This window comes from Anabrus simplex, chromosome 2 (genome assembly GCF_040414725.1).
Source record: "Anabrus simplex isolate iqAnaSimp1 chromosome 2, ASM4041472v1, whole genome shotgun sequence".
Lineage (NCBI taxonomy): Eukaryota > Metazoa > Arthropoda > Insecta > Orthoptera > Tettigoniidae > Anabrus > Anabrus simplex.
The window spans coordinates 988,090,886-988,107,277 of NC_090266.1; the positions used below are offsets into that span (position 1 = coordinate 988,090,886).

Genomic DNA, 16,392 nt, shown 5'->3' on the forward strand with positions numbered 1-16,392 from the left:
AAGCATTAGATGTGCATTCCATGCCCTATAGAACAGTGGCGTCCAGATCTTTCGGACAACGCCATACTCCTACACTATAACGCGACAGCTCACACAGCAGGCATCGTTTAGCGTCGCTGGAGATGGGAGGTTCTTCCACACCAGCCTTATTCGCCTGATCTGAGCCCATGTGACTATTGTCTAATCCCCAAAGTCAAGAAGCCATTACGTCGACAACGGTTTGCTAACGCGGAGGACATCGTAACAGCATTCCGGAGAGAGGTGTCACACGTTAGCGATACACATGCAGCGAATGGTATTCAGCGCCTGCCCCACCGCTGACAACGCACAGTGGAAACTTTGGGTGATTATTTCGAAGGTCTGTGTCCAGTGGAGACCTGTCCTTTGTACGTAGTCTCGTGTATTTGCTGTCTATACCATAATAAAACAATGTTTACCAATGGCCTGTGTTCTGTCACTTTCCTACGAGAATCTCCTGCAGTCAGAATTTGTCTTCAGGCACTATGCATAAGTACGTGCCGTATATTTCCAAATGCATTTTCCATGTTTTCTCCTGTTCTCGAGAAAAAAAAATTGTTGCCATGACATGAATCGACCTTCGTAAATACTAAGACAGAATGACTATTACCAATTAAGTTCATGATGTCTTAACTAATCGTCCTACCAAGTTTCATTGCGATTAGTGTGGTCCAGTCCAAACAGTTACTTTGTTAGAAAGTTTGAACTGGTTACGTTGTGTGTCAAGAAGTGGACTAGGTAAGGTAAGGGTTATTCTGCCCGAAGGCAGGTCCGAACCTCCGCAGAGGTGTTCCTGAGCCGGAGTTTACGTGCGGTAGGGTGGCCAGTTCCCTTCCGCTCCTCCATTCCCGTACCCCCCACCAACAGCGCGTGGCAACCCATCCAACTCCTGACCACGCCCAATGTTGCTTAACTTCGGAGATCTCACGGGAGCCGGTGTTTCAACACGGCTACGGCCGTTGGCAAGTGGACTAGGACTTAAAATTTTCAAACAACTGACAGTTGAGGTCTGCGACATTCAAATTGGATGGATAATCGACAGTAATAGGAATCTCAGGGTTATATGCTGGACCTATGATCAGTATCACACAAAAGGAATAAAACTTGTTGCCTACCGAGTGAACTTCGAACCTCAGGTAAGGATATTTCATGGAATAACACAGTACTGTAATTGCATTCATAATTATAAGGTTGAATGGACAGAAATGGATGGAAATAATAGAAGAAATTCGACTCAAACTGATAACCTGGGTGTTGAAAACTTAAGAGGTAATATTTTGTTTCATGCCAAGGATTTGGGGACATCTTAGTCAATATCGCCATGTGTGACATATCTCTGGTACCCTTTGTGAATAAATTACCTGACCTTCTGTATTTGTAATTAATTGGTGGGTGCGGGCGGACGGGGGGGGGGGAGAAGTGGCCAGAACCTCTGTGTAGCTACCATACCGATATTCCGACACACCGGGCGAGTTGGCCGTGCGGATAGAGGCGCGCGGCTGTGAGCTTGCATCCGGGAGATAGTGGGTTCGAATCCCACTGTCGGCAGTCCTTAAGATGGTTTTCCGCGGTTTCCTATTTTCACACCAGGCAAATGCTTGGGCTGTACCTTAATTAAGGCCACGGCCGCTTCCTCCCAACTCCTAGGCCTTTCCTATCCCATCGTCGCCATAAGACCTATCTTTGTCGGTGCGACGTAAAGCCCCTAGCAAAAAGAAGATATTCCGACAAGACTCATAAAGGGTCAATAATTCAAGTTACGAGGCTATTTCGCTATACACACACACTTGATAAAACTATGATAGGTTTGATTCCATCATAATTAACCCATAGCTGCATTTTGTTAGGAATTGTGTAGTTTCCTACTTACGATTGGAGATGATACTGGAAATACGACCATTCGTGGCACCTTCCACCCAAGTGTTGATTTTCTTGGCGGCAGCCTGGGGTTGCAGGAAGTCGACCCGCTCCAGTTCCGTGTTGTAGAAGTACCTGAGGATCTTGAGGAACTTAGTTCGTGGGAACACACTGCTGTCAACGTACATTTTCGTACCTATATCAAGTGCGTAGTCAGGATTTGCCGTCTGTAACATGTGGAAAACAATGTCTCAGTTATGATAATTACAGCTTTACCCTATTTATTAGTGGAGTAGCTGGAGCCACCTCGACTTTTTGTTTCTGTTTTGGCTTAGTAAGGGTAGTCTTTCTTTCGTTCGTTCTTTCTTTCTTACTTTCTTACACCTCATGGTTTCTCGGGCCAAAGATTCTAGCTCGCAATCACCGACATTTGAATCTTATTCTTCAGTGTAAAAAGATAGCAGCTAAGTCACGGTGCTAGCACGATTCTAAAGAAAGCCTTATGAAATAACAACTTGTATACGCTCTCTTCTCCTAGGTTTTCAGTAGTATAATTTGTATAATCGCCAATTCAACAGTGTGGCATATTTGGTAGTAGTATTAGTATACCGAAATTAATGTTTAGGTATTCCAGTAATGTCAATAAATCTATTGGACTGTGAAAAGTATATTATTGTTTACTGTAACTAAATATTTTGTCGACATTACACTTGAGGAACAAAATGGGCCAAACCATCTAAAGCCTCATTTTTGATGTTATAGTATTAAGGAAACAATCAAACCAACCCTGCCAGACTACTGGCCGCAGTTAACTTAGGGTGTAGGTAAGTTGCGTCCTATGTTGGGTCTTCGTCGGTTGTTTTCCCCCAAGTTTTATAAAAAAAAAAAACTACATATCAACTTTTATGAAATCACCCTTCATTCGTAACATGTTGTGTCAGAGCAGCCCAATAGCAGATTAATCCCAACGCTATATAGTAGACAACATGTTATTTATTACTAGCTATAAGACCCGTCATTCACGGGACAATCATATCGCATGTGCAGAGTTATCTAACTCCCCAGCTACTTTCCTCCAATATTCAGGCATGTTTTACTCGGGACGCAGCAGCAATCCTAACAGACCCCAGCGAGTGGATTTTGAGGACATGATATGGTATATACTGTCTTTACGATATCAACACCCAAATATGAAAGGAATTTCGAAAAGACGTACTTTCAGCTCGATGGTATGAAATACTCTGTCAGTGTAATATCGATGATAAAGTCACAAAATTGAATCATTTAATTTCTGCGTTGTACGATAAGCATGCTCCATTAAAAGTAATTCGAACCAAATACCCACTTAACCTGTGGATAGCGTCTGCAATTAAGAAATTAATCTCTGCGCGGGACAAGGCAAAGAGAAAGCATTTCATAACAAGGAAGCCTGAAGACTTTGAACCTATCGCACCTTGCATAATAAAACCAAACTTGCGATACGAGATGCCAAAGTTAAACACATTCATTCTTTGTTCAGTAAGAGATCAACTCCGTCTGCTCTGTAGGGAACAATAAAATCACTAGGTATTGCCAGAAAAAGTTCACAACTTGCAACCTCATTCATATCTGCAGAATTAAAAAATGAATATTTCTAAAAAATTTCACCAGGGAACAATTCTTACAGAATATCAGGAAATATTCATAATTACACGATATCTTTCACTTTTCATACATTTACTCAGAGGATATAGTCAATTTAAGGGCATGAATACCAAGGGTGTTGGACCGGATGGAATCTCACATTCCCTCCTAATGAACTGTTTGGATATAATCGCTCCGGTCATAGGTGGGGCTTCGAACGCATTCGCGACGTCCACTGGTGAGTAGGGATGGATTGCGAACGGAGTCACGAAGAGTCGAGACTGCTGCCTCTGAGACCGACACTCTCGACTCCAGTGTCGCCTCCACTGATACCCTGACGCCACGTCTGTTTTCGGAACTGCTTGGAATTATAGTTCTACCATAGCGTTATTGAAAGAGGAAGTGAGTGCTCTCTTGTAGTTAATAGGCGGTGGCGGCAGACTGCGCTAGTGTAGCTATGGGTGAACAGCGCTGCTCACGTCAATACAATAAAGCGGGCGTGGCACTGTACAAAACGTACACGAAATAAATTCTCTAAGACATCCAGTTTCCAGAATGACCTTTGAATTATTCCTTTTCATGTGCCATGTATGTGCAATCCAGGAATATTTGAATAGAGGAAGCTGGTGAACACACTAATTTAATGGCTTAATGTTATCCTCTGAAAAGATTTGAACATCAGTAATTCTGAAATGACTTACAAAGTATTGAGGTATAGTTGAAACTATTATGCATTTCACATTATCTAAGACATATACAAAAAGTTATAACTCACCCTCGAAAGCGTTAGTTGTCCGAAACCTTTGAGAAGAAAAGGTTGTAATTCACCTCTTTGCCTTTATACAGCAAACGAACGTGCCGTTCCCTTAGCTACTGATACTGGTAATGGTGCCAATAATTCAGATTTTATCCTCTTGTTGCTTCGTTTTATAAACTAGAAGAGGGTCAGATATGCACTTTACATTTTTCGTTATTAGAGAATGCTGATAATACAGGCGCCTTCATTTTATTTGTTGCTTGTTAACAGTGAGTTTTCTACTACAAATATTCCGTTGCAAAATTTTATAGCTGTCGCTTCTCTTTATGCCAATACAATATTAGGCAGTAAGGAAGGCTTTGACCAATATGTCAGACACAAATAGTCTTTTGTTTTAGTAGAGATGGCCATGTCATCAAATCCACGTAGCTGCTCGAAAGGTTTATGCTTATTTTCCAGTCAATATTGAACATGTTCTTGTTCAGCTTTTCTATTATCTTGAAAACAGTTCCAAAAGACTTAGTACTTGGAAAAATTAGTCACCGTAGTGCGCACGCACAGATGGACCGTGAAGCCTGATCAGATGGCGCGGCGAATGAGTCCCGTGCCCAACCGCACGCGCACTGCCTCGATGTGAGCATAAGGCAGTAGCGATTATTTAGACATTTGTATTTCACGCGGACAGTGTACGTCAACATGAATAGATGTAAGGAAGTGACAAAGGGGCAAAAGCAGGCAATCGTGTTTGGGCCGCATGGCCATTACGGTGCATGAAGTTGCTGGATTTGTTGGTGTTCTCTGAGGACTGTTCAACGTGTCTACAAACAGTGGTGCCGTGGCCACGAAACACGATGTCAGAATTGTGGTCGGAAAAGAGATGCTGACTGAGGGGGGAACGGAGCCGTGTTTCACCGCTTGTAAATCAAAATCGCTTCCAAACCCGACAGGAATTGCTGCAGTCACTGAATGAAGGTCTATCTCAACCTGTTAACGAGAGAATATTGCGACGGGAACTGTATGAAATGAACATTTGGAGGCGGTCTCCTCGCCAGAGGACATTGCTCACACAGGCACATAAAGCTGCACGTGTTCAGTGGTCTAGAAATCATTGAACGTGGACAGTAGCTGACTGGTGGAACGTGTGGTCTGACAAATCACGTTTTTACCTGTATTCCAATGGCGCACGTCGTCGACTGCACCGAAGGCCAAATGAAGCATTTCGTCCTGGATGTGTGCAGGGTCAGGGTGAAGCCGGAGATGCTTCCGTCATGTTTTGAGGGTGTTTTTCGTATCATGGATTGGGCCCGCTCACTGAGGTGACCAAAAACATAAACCAGCATGCTTATTTAAACATTCTGGATGATCAGGTGTTGCCTTTCAGTCAACATCTGCATGATGAAGATGCTATTTGATACCGCGATTTTTTCAAGATGACAGCAGCAAAGTTCATCAGGCTGGACGCATGTGTGACTGGTTTTATGAACACTCCCCCACCCTATTACATCTTGATTGGTCTGCAAAATCATCTGACTTGAATCCCATTGAAAATCTGTGGGACTTGTTGGGACGGCGGGTAAAACGCTGACATCAGCATCCCCGCAGTTTGATGGAATTGCGTGGTCCTATCCTCTGCGAGTGGCTTAATCTGGATGCGAAGTACCTGCACAACCTTGTGGATTCACTCCGTAACCGAATCCAGGCGGTTATCAAGTCCAGAGGAGGGGTTACACAGTATTAAATAATGCTTGTAATGATTTTCCGGGGTTGAGAATATTTTTTTCCGGTGAGCTTATTTATAATGATTCCCTTATTTTATTGCTTAGGTGAATGAGATGCGTGATGCCTAATTAATAATACAATCACAATTATGAAGATTTGAATATAAAGTATAATGAATAATAATACTACTACTAATAATATAAATATTAATATTTTATGATAAATTATGGCAAAGGAAGTCTGTATCCAAGTTGTACAGTAATCAACTACACACCGAGCGAGTTGGCCAAGCGATTAGGGGCGCGCAGCTGTGAGCTTGTATTCGGGGACAGTGGGTCCCAGCCCCACTTTGGGCAGCCCTGAAGATGGTTTTCTATGCTTTCCCATTTTCACACCAGGCAAGTGCTGGTACTTTAATTTTTTGTTTGCTAGGGGCTTTACGTCGCACCGACACAGATAGGTCTTATGGCGACGATGGGATAGGAAAGGCCTAGGAGTTGGAAGGAGTCGGCCGTGGCCTTAATTAAGGTACAGCCCCAGCATTTGCCTGGTGTGAAAATGGGAAACCACGGAAAACCATCTTTAGGGCTGCCGATAGTGAGATTCGAACCTACTATCTCCCGGATGCAAGCTCACAGCCGCACGCCTCTACGCGCACGGCCAACTCGCCCGGTGGTACTTTAATTAAAGCCACAGCCGTTTCCTTTCCACTCCTAGGCCTTTCCTATTCCATCGTTGCCATAAGACCTATATGTGTCGGTGCGACACAAAGCAAATTGTAAGAAAAAAATAAGTACACTACATTAGCATTTATACACACGCCAACAGGTATTGTAATCGGAACTACTGTGGCACTGCACTGTTTCACTTATCAGAAGCGACATTCACGAAAACAAATAAATAATGCACGAATTTTTTTCGCGTTATTACATACAGATAGTCTGAAATTAAATGTGAAATACCGATCAAATCTCAAAACATGAAGGCGAATTTAACAATATAGCCAATCAACGAAATGTGCCACCACCCTATAGTTACATTTTGAATCTTTATTTTAACTCCTTTATAGAATTCAGGTTTTAAATGGCCAGTAAAATTGGATTAATTTTTTTTTGTAAAATGATCGGAATGTATCTCTAATATTAAAGTAAGACATTTGTCTTCCTCTTCCTTCCCTTGCGAGCCCAAATCGCCGTTGAGGCTCCTTCCGCACCCCGCAGACTAGCTATCATTATTAAACTAGTGCTCACCTTCGGCTCTGCCACAGGCTCTTGGAGCCTAAAGAGAAAACATCGTGCTTCATGAGAAGTGCAAGACAGCAGCCATGTTCTGAAAACATTTACCCGATCTTGAAAATAGGAATGCGAAATATTTACAACCAAAATAATGATAACACTGTATAATTGGAAAACACACCACCATAAGTTCGACTTCACAACACTTGCTCATCTCTGTATGTACTCTGTTAGAGTGAAATTATGTTAGGAGTTTTTAAAAGTGCGCCGCCCTAAAACCCTTCATGCACTAACCGTCATATACAACAACAACAACAACTACTACTACTACTACTACTACTACTACTACTACTTTAACGGCTTTTGGAGACACAGATGTGCCTGCATTTTGTCCCACATGAGTTATTTTATGTACCGGTAAATCTTGACGACTATAGACTGGCGTGTTTTAGCGCCTTTAAATACCATCGAAACAAGCCGGAATCGAACCTGTCAACTTGGCCTCAAAAGGCGAGCACTTCTACCGTCTAAGCCACTCAAGTTATGAAGTCTGTTATACTATACTAGCAGTTACCCGCGGCTTCGCTCGCGTGGATTTCGTAAAATGATAAAAGTAATCGTTCCTCGGTACTGTACTAAGACATTATCTGAAAGTCCCTGAAGTATAAACACTCACCGACCAAGTTGAGTTTCATTTACCCCGGAAACTCTATGTAAACCACGTTTGTGTCATTGCCTTTTAGGGCTAAGATGATCATGCAGCATAGAACTGTAAATGTGAGAAACAGTCTTCTCTCAAATCGGAAAATAAAATGTTTATTTTTAAAGGAGATTCCGAATATCTAATTCCACGTCGTAACATCATCAGTTTTTGAGATACGCTATAAGAATCCCCACAAAAAGAATTCAACCCTTTTTTAGTACTTCCCATTTTCCGAAAACGAAAAATAAAATACATGTTCCTTTACTTTTAACGGAGATTTAAAATACCAATTTTCGCGTCTGTAACATCTTCAGTTTTTGAAATATAGGCAGTCTCATAAAAATGATTCACTTCTTTTTTCACATCTTTTAACCCCCCGTTAAATGCCTTTTCCGAAAACAAAAAATACGTGTTCCTGTATTTTAAAGGACTTTCCAAATACCAAATTTCATGTCTGTAACATGTTACGATTTTGACATATACTGTAGAAATACCTATACTCATTCTCAAAATTCACCCACTTTTTCAATTCTTTTCAGCCCCCTTAAGTGGGTTTTCCAAAAACAAAAATTACATGTTTCTTGATTTTTAAAGGAGATTCAAAATACAGTACCAACTTTCACGTTTGTAACATATTCAGTGTTTGAGATATAAGTTTCCTCATAAAAAAGAATTCTTCTTCTTCTCCTCTTTCCACCCCCTCTCCCTTTAAGTGGATTTTCCAAAAACAAATAAATATGTGTCTCTTGATTTTTAAAGCAGATTCAAAATACCAACTTTCACGTCTGTATCATCTTAAGTTACTGAGATATAAGTATCCTTTTAAACAGAATCCATATCCTTCTTTACTTATTTTCACCCCTCTTCCCCCCCACCACAAGTCGATTTTCTGAAAACAAAAAATACTTGTTTATTTTTAAAGCAAATACCAAGTTTCACGTCTGTAACATCTTTAGCTTTTAGAGATATAAGTATCCTCATAGAAATAATTCAACAAATTTTTTAATTCCTTCCTCCCCTTAAGGGGAGTTCGAAAACCAAAGAACGTGTTTGTTTATTTTTAAAGGAGATTACAAATACCACTTTTCACCTCTGTAACATCTTATTTTTTTGAGATATAATATCTGTCTGTTCACCCCACCCCCGTTAAGTTATTCCTCCCCCCACCCCGACCCATCCAAATGCGTGTTTCTTTATTTTTAAAGCAGATTCCAGATACCAATATTCACGTCTGTAACCTTCAGTTTTTGAGATATAATTATCCTCATAAAACGAATTCATTTTTTTCACTTCCTTTTACCCTCCCCCTTAAGTGAATTTTTCGAAAAAAAATACGTGTTCCTTTATTTATAAAGGAGCTTGTAAAAATACCACTTATCACGACTGTAATATCTTCAGTTTTTGTGGTACAAAGGGCACTAGGAAAGTTTTGCAGTACGCAAAAACGGTTGGCTGGACACCCCTGTTATGGTGAGGGATGAAAAGAGGGGTGAAAGCTTGTCTAGAAGACAGCAAGGCGCAACCTTGGGATTGGGATTGAAAGCAAGTTAAGATGTCAGTGTGGTCTAAAGGTGAATATCGCGCAATTATCCGCTACAATTTTGCGATTGGATTAACTGTTGACCAGTGCCTGGAGGAAATGACTCCTGTGCTGGGAAAAGACTGTCCACATCGGACAACAATTTTTCGCTGGTACAAAGAGTTCCAGAGGGGAAATTTTGGGGTTGAAGACGATCCTCGTTCTGGGCGACCGTCTGAATCAGTGACTTGAGGAAAACATTGAAGTTGTGCGGAAAATGTTGCAGCAAGGTAGGTGGTTGACATATCAGCAGGTAGAAGAGACCCTGAACATCCCTGCACCAGCTATTCATTCAATTCTACACGACCATCTCTATGTTACAAAGGTTTGTTCCCTTTGGGTGCCCCATTCATTTTCAGAGGAACAGGGCACATCGAGTAAAAATGGTGCCGAGAAATGCTAAAACAGTTTGAAAATGGGACTTCGCGTAACGTCAATAGCATCGTTACAGTTGACGAAACTTGGCTTTATTACCACGATGCTCCAACTAAATCCCAGAACAAGGTGTGGTTGTTTGAAGATAAGGGTACTCCTGTGACTGTGCGAAAGTCAAGGTCAGTGAAGAAAAGGATGACTGCAGTATTCTTCACTAAACGGGCCATCCTGACTCAGGTTGTGCTAGAAACACAAAGGACAGTTGCTGCGAAGTGGTACAGTGAGACTTGTCTGCGTCAGGTCATCCAGGCTCTCAAGCAGCTCCGTCCAAGGTCACGGTTCAACACTTGGCTCTTGCATCACGACAATGCTCCAGCACATTGTGCTAACGTAACAATGGATTTTCTTGCCAGATCAGAGTTGACTGTGCTTGATCACCCTCCACACAGTCCTGATCTTGCCCCATGTGACTTCGCACTCTTCCCAGAAGTGAAGATGAAGCTGAAAGGGCGGCGTTTTGCGTCCGACGAGGAGCTTCTGGCAGCATGGGATCAAGACTGTGAAAATGTAACCGAAGAATGTTGACAGAGTTGGTTTAGTGACTGGTTTCGACGTATGGAGAAGTGTATTGAGTGTGGTGGAAATTATTTTGAAAAAGTCTAAAGCGTTCACTCACTTTGCAAAACTTCCCTAGTGTCCTTTGTATGTGTCCTCATAAAATAAATTCAACTCCTTCCCCCCCTCCAAGTTTAGTTTCCCCCTAAAATGCACGTTTCCTTATTTTAAAAGAGATTCCAAATACCAATTTTCACGTCTGTATCAGCTTTAGTTTTCATAAGATATAAGTATCTTCATACATATAATGCAATTAATTTTTCAATTCTTTCACCCCCTTAATTGGATTTTCCGAAATCAGAGGAATATGTTGTTTTTCAAATGCTATTTGTTCGGGGCGTCGACCTAGAAAGATCTTTTGCCCCTACTTGCACTATATGTTAGGAACTTGCGAGTATTTGGAAATTGCGGAAGTGTAAAGTGTTGAATGTGAGGAAAGGAACGTTAAGGACGTCACAAACCCCAGTCCCCAGGCCAGGGATATTAATCATTTAGAATTAAAAACCCCCGACCCGGCCGGGAATCGAACCCGAGGCCGCCGGGTGACAGGCGGACGCGTTGCCCCCTACACCGCGAGGCCGGACTTCACGTCTGCAACATCTTTAGTTTTTGAGACATAAGTGGACTCATACAAATAATTTAACTAATCTTTTCAATTTTTTCACCCCTGCCTGAGTGGATTTCCCGAAAACAAAAATATACATTTATTTTTAAAGGAGATTACATTCACCAATTTTCACGTCTGTAACATCTTCAGTTTTTGAGATATCAGTATCCTAATAAAAAAATAAATTCAACCCACTTTTCAGTCCTTACTAGCCCCACCCCCACCCAAGTGGTTTTTCCAAAAACAAAAACTGTTTCTTATTTTTGAAATAGATTAAAAATACCAATTTTCACTTTTGTAACATGTTAAGGTTTGAGATATACTGTAGATATGCTCGTTCTAAATATTCACTACCTTTTTTTAGTGCCCTTAAGTGGATTTTCCGAAGAAATTATCTATGTATCGTATCTTTTGCAGGAGATTCCAAATACCAGTTTATACGTCTGTTTTTGAGATATACTGTAGATACAGTCCTTCTAAAAATTCACCCCCTTCGTTAGTCCTGTTCACCCCCCATTAATTGGATTTTCCAAAAACAAAATAATACGTGTCTATTTTTAAAGAAAATTCCAAATACCAATTTTCATGTTGTAACATCTTCAGTTTTTGAGATATAAGTATCCTCATAAAAGATATTCAAACCACTTTTCACCTTTTTTCACCCCCGTTAATTGGATTTTCCGAAAACAAGATCATACTTATTTCTTTATTTTTAAAGGAGATTGCAAATACCAATTTTTACATATGTAAACTCTTAAGTTTTTGAGATATAGATATACTAATTTTAAAAATCCCCCCCCCCCCTTTTCACCTCCTTAGCGACGGAATATAAAAAAAAACCTCCCTTAGTGAGCATCTACACTCTAATTTAAATTTATCCCCAAAATACCATTACATTATATCCAGTAGTTTTGGCTCGGCGATGATGAATCTGTCGTTCGGTCAGTCAGTCAGGACATGTTATTTTATATATATACTAGCAAGATACCCGTGCTTCGCCTACGGTATTATAATGAAATTTATAATTGAATGCTTTACGTTTTATATATAATCCGCCTAAATACGCGATCTAACTCGTTTTCTGAGAGAATCCGCCAAAATTCGTGATCTGACTCGTTTTCTGAGAGAATCCGCCAAAATTCGTGATCTGACTCGTTTTCTGAGAGATTACGGCAAAGTTCCTCCCATTTTTCAATCTTTCTTTCCAGCAATCGATTTCGTACTTCCCGGGCTAGGTCCAGGTATTCCACGCGGCCAGTTGGGTCCCTAAATCTTTGCCATCTTTTCCTATAAGCATTTTAATACGGATCAAATCCATGAAGAGACGCGGCGTGGTGCTGTCTTGGGTACCCTGGCGGTACTGAACCCGCGGCCGGATTGCAATCGTAGTCATTACCCGGCCATGACCCGTTTCCAGCGCGATCCGCACATTTTGACAACGGTCCAGAACATTATTATTATTATTATTATTATTATTATTATTATTATTATTATTATTATTATTATTATTATTATTATTATTATTAATGGTCTGGAAGCCATAGCAAGAAGCAAGACCGCTACTTGGCGGTAAATTATATCCTCAGCCATTGTCGTTGCTGACAATGTGACCTGCACCATCGTGGCGCGTAGGCAAGTGCGCGAGATTTCTGGCGACACGAATGATATATTTCCGTGAATTATTGACTTTATTATAGAGGTGAACAATTGCGCGGTCAATATCATTCATATCGTTTATTTCAAATGTGTTTAAATTTTTATATATGCCGGGAGAATCTACTGTAATCGAACTTTATGTACTCCAAAGGAAAAGATGGTTCTTGAAAACGAACCCAGGAAAGATTAAAAATGATCAGTTTATGATCACAATAAGTACATTATTAACAGTAAAATCAATTGGTCTCAACTCCTTTTTCACCCCACTCTCGTTAAGTTGATTTACCCCCCCCCCCAAAAGGAAGGCAACTTTCCTTATGTTTAAAGGAGATTCCATATATCAATGTTCACGTCTGTTACCTTCACTTCTGAGATATAAGTCTGTCTGTTAGGTCATCAGCCCAGAGGCTGGTTGGATCCTCAAATAGCACCACCAAAGGCTGTGCAGTTATAGGAAAACCACAAAAACCAATGGTAGAGCCCAAATGAGGCGTACTAGGCAAGATGAGGAGTGAGGTAGTTTGCCATTGCTTTCCTCACTGGACCAGAAGTTGCTACTGCAGCACGATTGATCCTATGAGCAACACCTTTTATAACATTCAGATATTATTTGTGCTCCACATGTCATTACTCAGCACCACTCATACCCCAGCAGCGTCCATATTGTCACAGCCGTGGATGAGACTGGGACTTTGCTGTGGCCTGTGCCAAGAGACGGATACAAAAATACTGCATCCATCAAGAAATGGCAGCAGGCTGGAGATATAAGTATCCCCATAAAAAGAATTCACTTTTTTCACTTACTTTCACACTCCCCCCCACCCTTAAGTGAATATCCCGTTAAAAGTACTTGTCTCTTTAATAGTCAAGGATCTTTTAAATACCAATTATCACGACTCTAACATCTTCAGTTTTTGAGATGTGTGTCCACATAAAAGGAATTCAACTCCTTTTCACCCCCGCCCCCAAAATGTTTTCGCCCAAAAACGCTTTTTTCTTTGTTTTTTAAGGAGATCCAAATATCAATTTTTATATCTGTAACAACTTTTAGTTTTTATTAGATGTAAGTATCCTCATACAATTAATTCAATTAATTTTTCAATTTTTCACCCCCCCCCTTTTCATTGGATTTTCCGAGAACACATGTTTGTTTAATTATAAAGCAGATTCCAAATATCAATTTTCACGCCTGCAAAATCTTTCGTTTTTGAGATAATAGTATCCTCATACAAATAATTCAACTAAATTTTCAATTTCTCTCCTCCCTTTAGGTGGATTTCCGAAAATAAAAAATACGTTTTCCTTTATTTTTAAAGGAAATTCCAAATACCAAATTTCACGTCTGTAACATCTTCAACTTTTGAGATATCAGTATCCTAATTAAAAGAATTCAACCCCATTTTCAGTCCACCCAAGTGGTTTTTCAGAAAACAAAAAAATACATGTTTCTTTATTTTCAATAGAGATAAAAATACTATTTTTCATTTCGGTAACATGTTAAAGTTTTGAGATATACAGTACTGTAGAAATGTTTTTTTTTTAAATTTCACCCCCCTATTTAGTTCCCCTTAAGTGAAGTTTCCAAAAACAAATCACCTATGTGTCTTTACTTTTACACGAGATTCCATATACCAATTTTTACGTCTGTAACATTTTACGTTTCTGAGATATACTGTAGATATAGTCTTTCTAAAAAATTCACCCCAATTTGCCACTCCTGTTTATCCCCTATTAATTGGATTTTCCAAAAACTAAAAATGTGTTTCTTTATTTTCAAAGGTGATCCCAAATACAAATTTTCAGGTCTGTAATATCTTCTGTCAATGAAATATAAGTATCCTAAATTAAAGCATTCAACCCCTTTTCACCCTTTTTCACCCCTCCTCTTGGGATTTTCCGAAACTAAAAAAGTACATGATTCCTTATTTTTAAAGGAGATTATAAATACCAATTTTTACATCTATGAACATTAAAAGTTTGGAGATATGGATACACTCATTTTAAACATTCACCCCCTTTTCACCCCCTCCCCCATTATTTGGATTTCCAAAAAACAAAAAAAATACGTGTTTGTTTATTTTTAAAGGATATCCCAAACACCAATTTTCAGGGCTGTAATATCTTCCGTTTCTGAAATATAAGTATCCTCATTAAAGACATTCAGCCCCTTTTTCACCCATTTTCACCCCTCCTATTGGGATTTTCCGAGAACAAAAGAATACGTGTTTATTTTTAAGATTCTAATACATCTGTAAACTTTCAAACTTTTGAGATATAGATACACTCATTTTAAAAATTCATCCCGCTTTCCACCCTCCCATTCATTGGATTTTCCAAAAACAAAAAATACATGTTTCTTTATTTTTAAAAGAGATCAAAAGTACCAATTTTCAGGTCTGTAATATCTTCAATTTTTGAGATATAAGTACCGGTATCCTGATTAAAGGCATTCAACCCCTTTTTCACCCTTTTTCACTCCTCCTATTGGGATTTTTCGAAAACAAATAAATACGTGTTTCCTTATTTTTAAAGAAGATTCCAAATACCAATTTTTACAGCTTTAAACCTTTAAAGTTTTGAGATATAGATACACTCATTTTAAAATTTCACTCCCCTTTTCACCCCCTTAGCGACGGAATATCCAAAAATCCTCTCTTCGTGAGCACCTACATCTTAATATGGATGTATCCCCAAATTTTCATTTCTTTACGTCCAGTAATTTTTCAATTATTTTTTTACAATTGGGTTTACGTCGCACCGACACAGACAGGTCTTATGGCGACGATGGGAGAGGAAAAGCCTGAGAGTTGCAAGGAGGCGCCTGGTTTCAATCTTCTTGTGCCATGGGTAATTATGATATGCAAAATGCGTACCTATCGAATCTTGTAAGCAGCCATGACGTAAAACAAAGTGTTATTAAAGGAATACCCACACTTAGACGGATCCGAAATACAGTTACGTGTGATGCTACTGTTCATATAGTGTGTCGTAAAGCATTTTTCAGTATCCATGGCATTTCAGAAAAAAGAGGACAGTGTTAGACAACAGGGTAATACTGATACAGTCAGCAAAGATCAGCGTAGACAGTGTCAAGGTAAGCAAATAAGCTGTGATAGGAAAAAAAGACAGTTACAGAACACATTCCGAGTTTGGCTACTGTATCGAGTCACTACAGCCGCGCAAAAAGCCCCCACATAAGATAAGTTACCTTGCGGCTGGGTTGAATACTAATACTCTTTATAATTTGTATTTAGGGTACGTTTATGCTGCAGCTTCGCTGCTGGCTCATGGATGCTCGCCCTAGCACCTCGCTGGTGAGTATAGCCTGCCTGCTCGCCATGGAGCTTTTAGGCTCCTTTTATAGTTACATGCCACATGCTACACGCCACACGCCAAGCATGTGAATTAACATTGTTTAAACGGGACCATTTTATACTTTCCTGCTCGCGTCTCGCGGTCGCTTCCTCCCGCCAGGCATGTGACTGAGGCGGGTCGGGACGAGCAGGTGGCCGCCACGCCTGACATGTCATGCCGCGCGGGTGGGACCAAAACCTTATGGGAATGTTTATAGTTGACGCTTCATGCCGGGCGGTTCAGTACAGTTTGTGGTCTAGTCGAGTGCTAACCAGGACAATGGATGCTGGATTA

The 16,392-nt window shown here is 40.2% G+C and overlaps 2 protein-coding genes across 3 annotated transcripts in view; one reads left to right on the top strand and one right to left on the bottom strand.

Moving 5' to 3' along the window:
- LOC136863754 (constitutive coactivator of peroxisome proliferator-activated receptor gamma) overlaps positions 1-16,392 on the top strand; it is a 1,011,420-nt gene that overhangs the window by 713,051 nt on the left and 281,977 nt on the right. The gene's annotated exons all lie outside the window — the stretch shown is intronic.
- LOC136864906 (uncharacterized) overlaps positions 1-16,392 on the bottom strand; it is a 349,415-nt gene that overhangs the window by 256,880 nt on the left and 76,143 nt on the right. Inside the window, exon 3 of the mRNA XM_068226495.1 lies at positions 1,889-2,102. Within this exon, the coding sequence (XP_068082596.1) occupies positions 1,889-2,102 (214 nt within the window). The remainder of the gene's footprint in view (positions 1-1,888; positions 2,103-16,392) is intronic.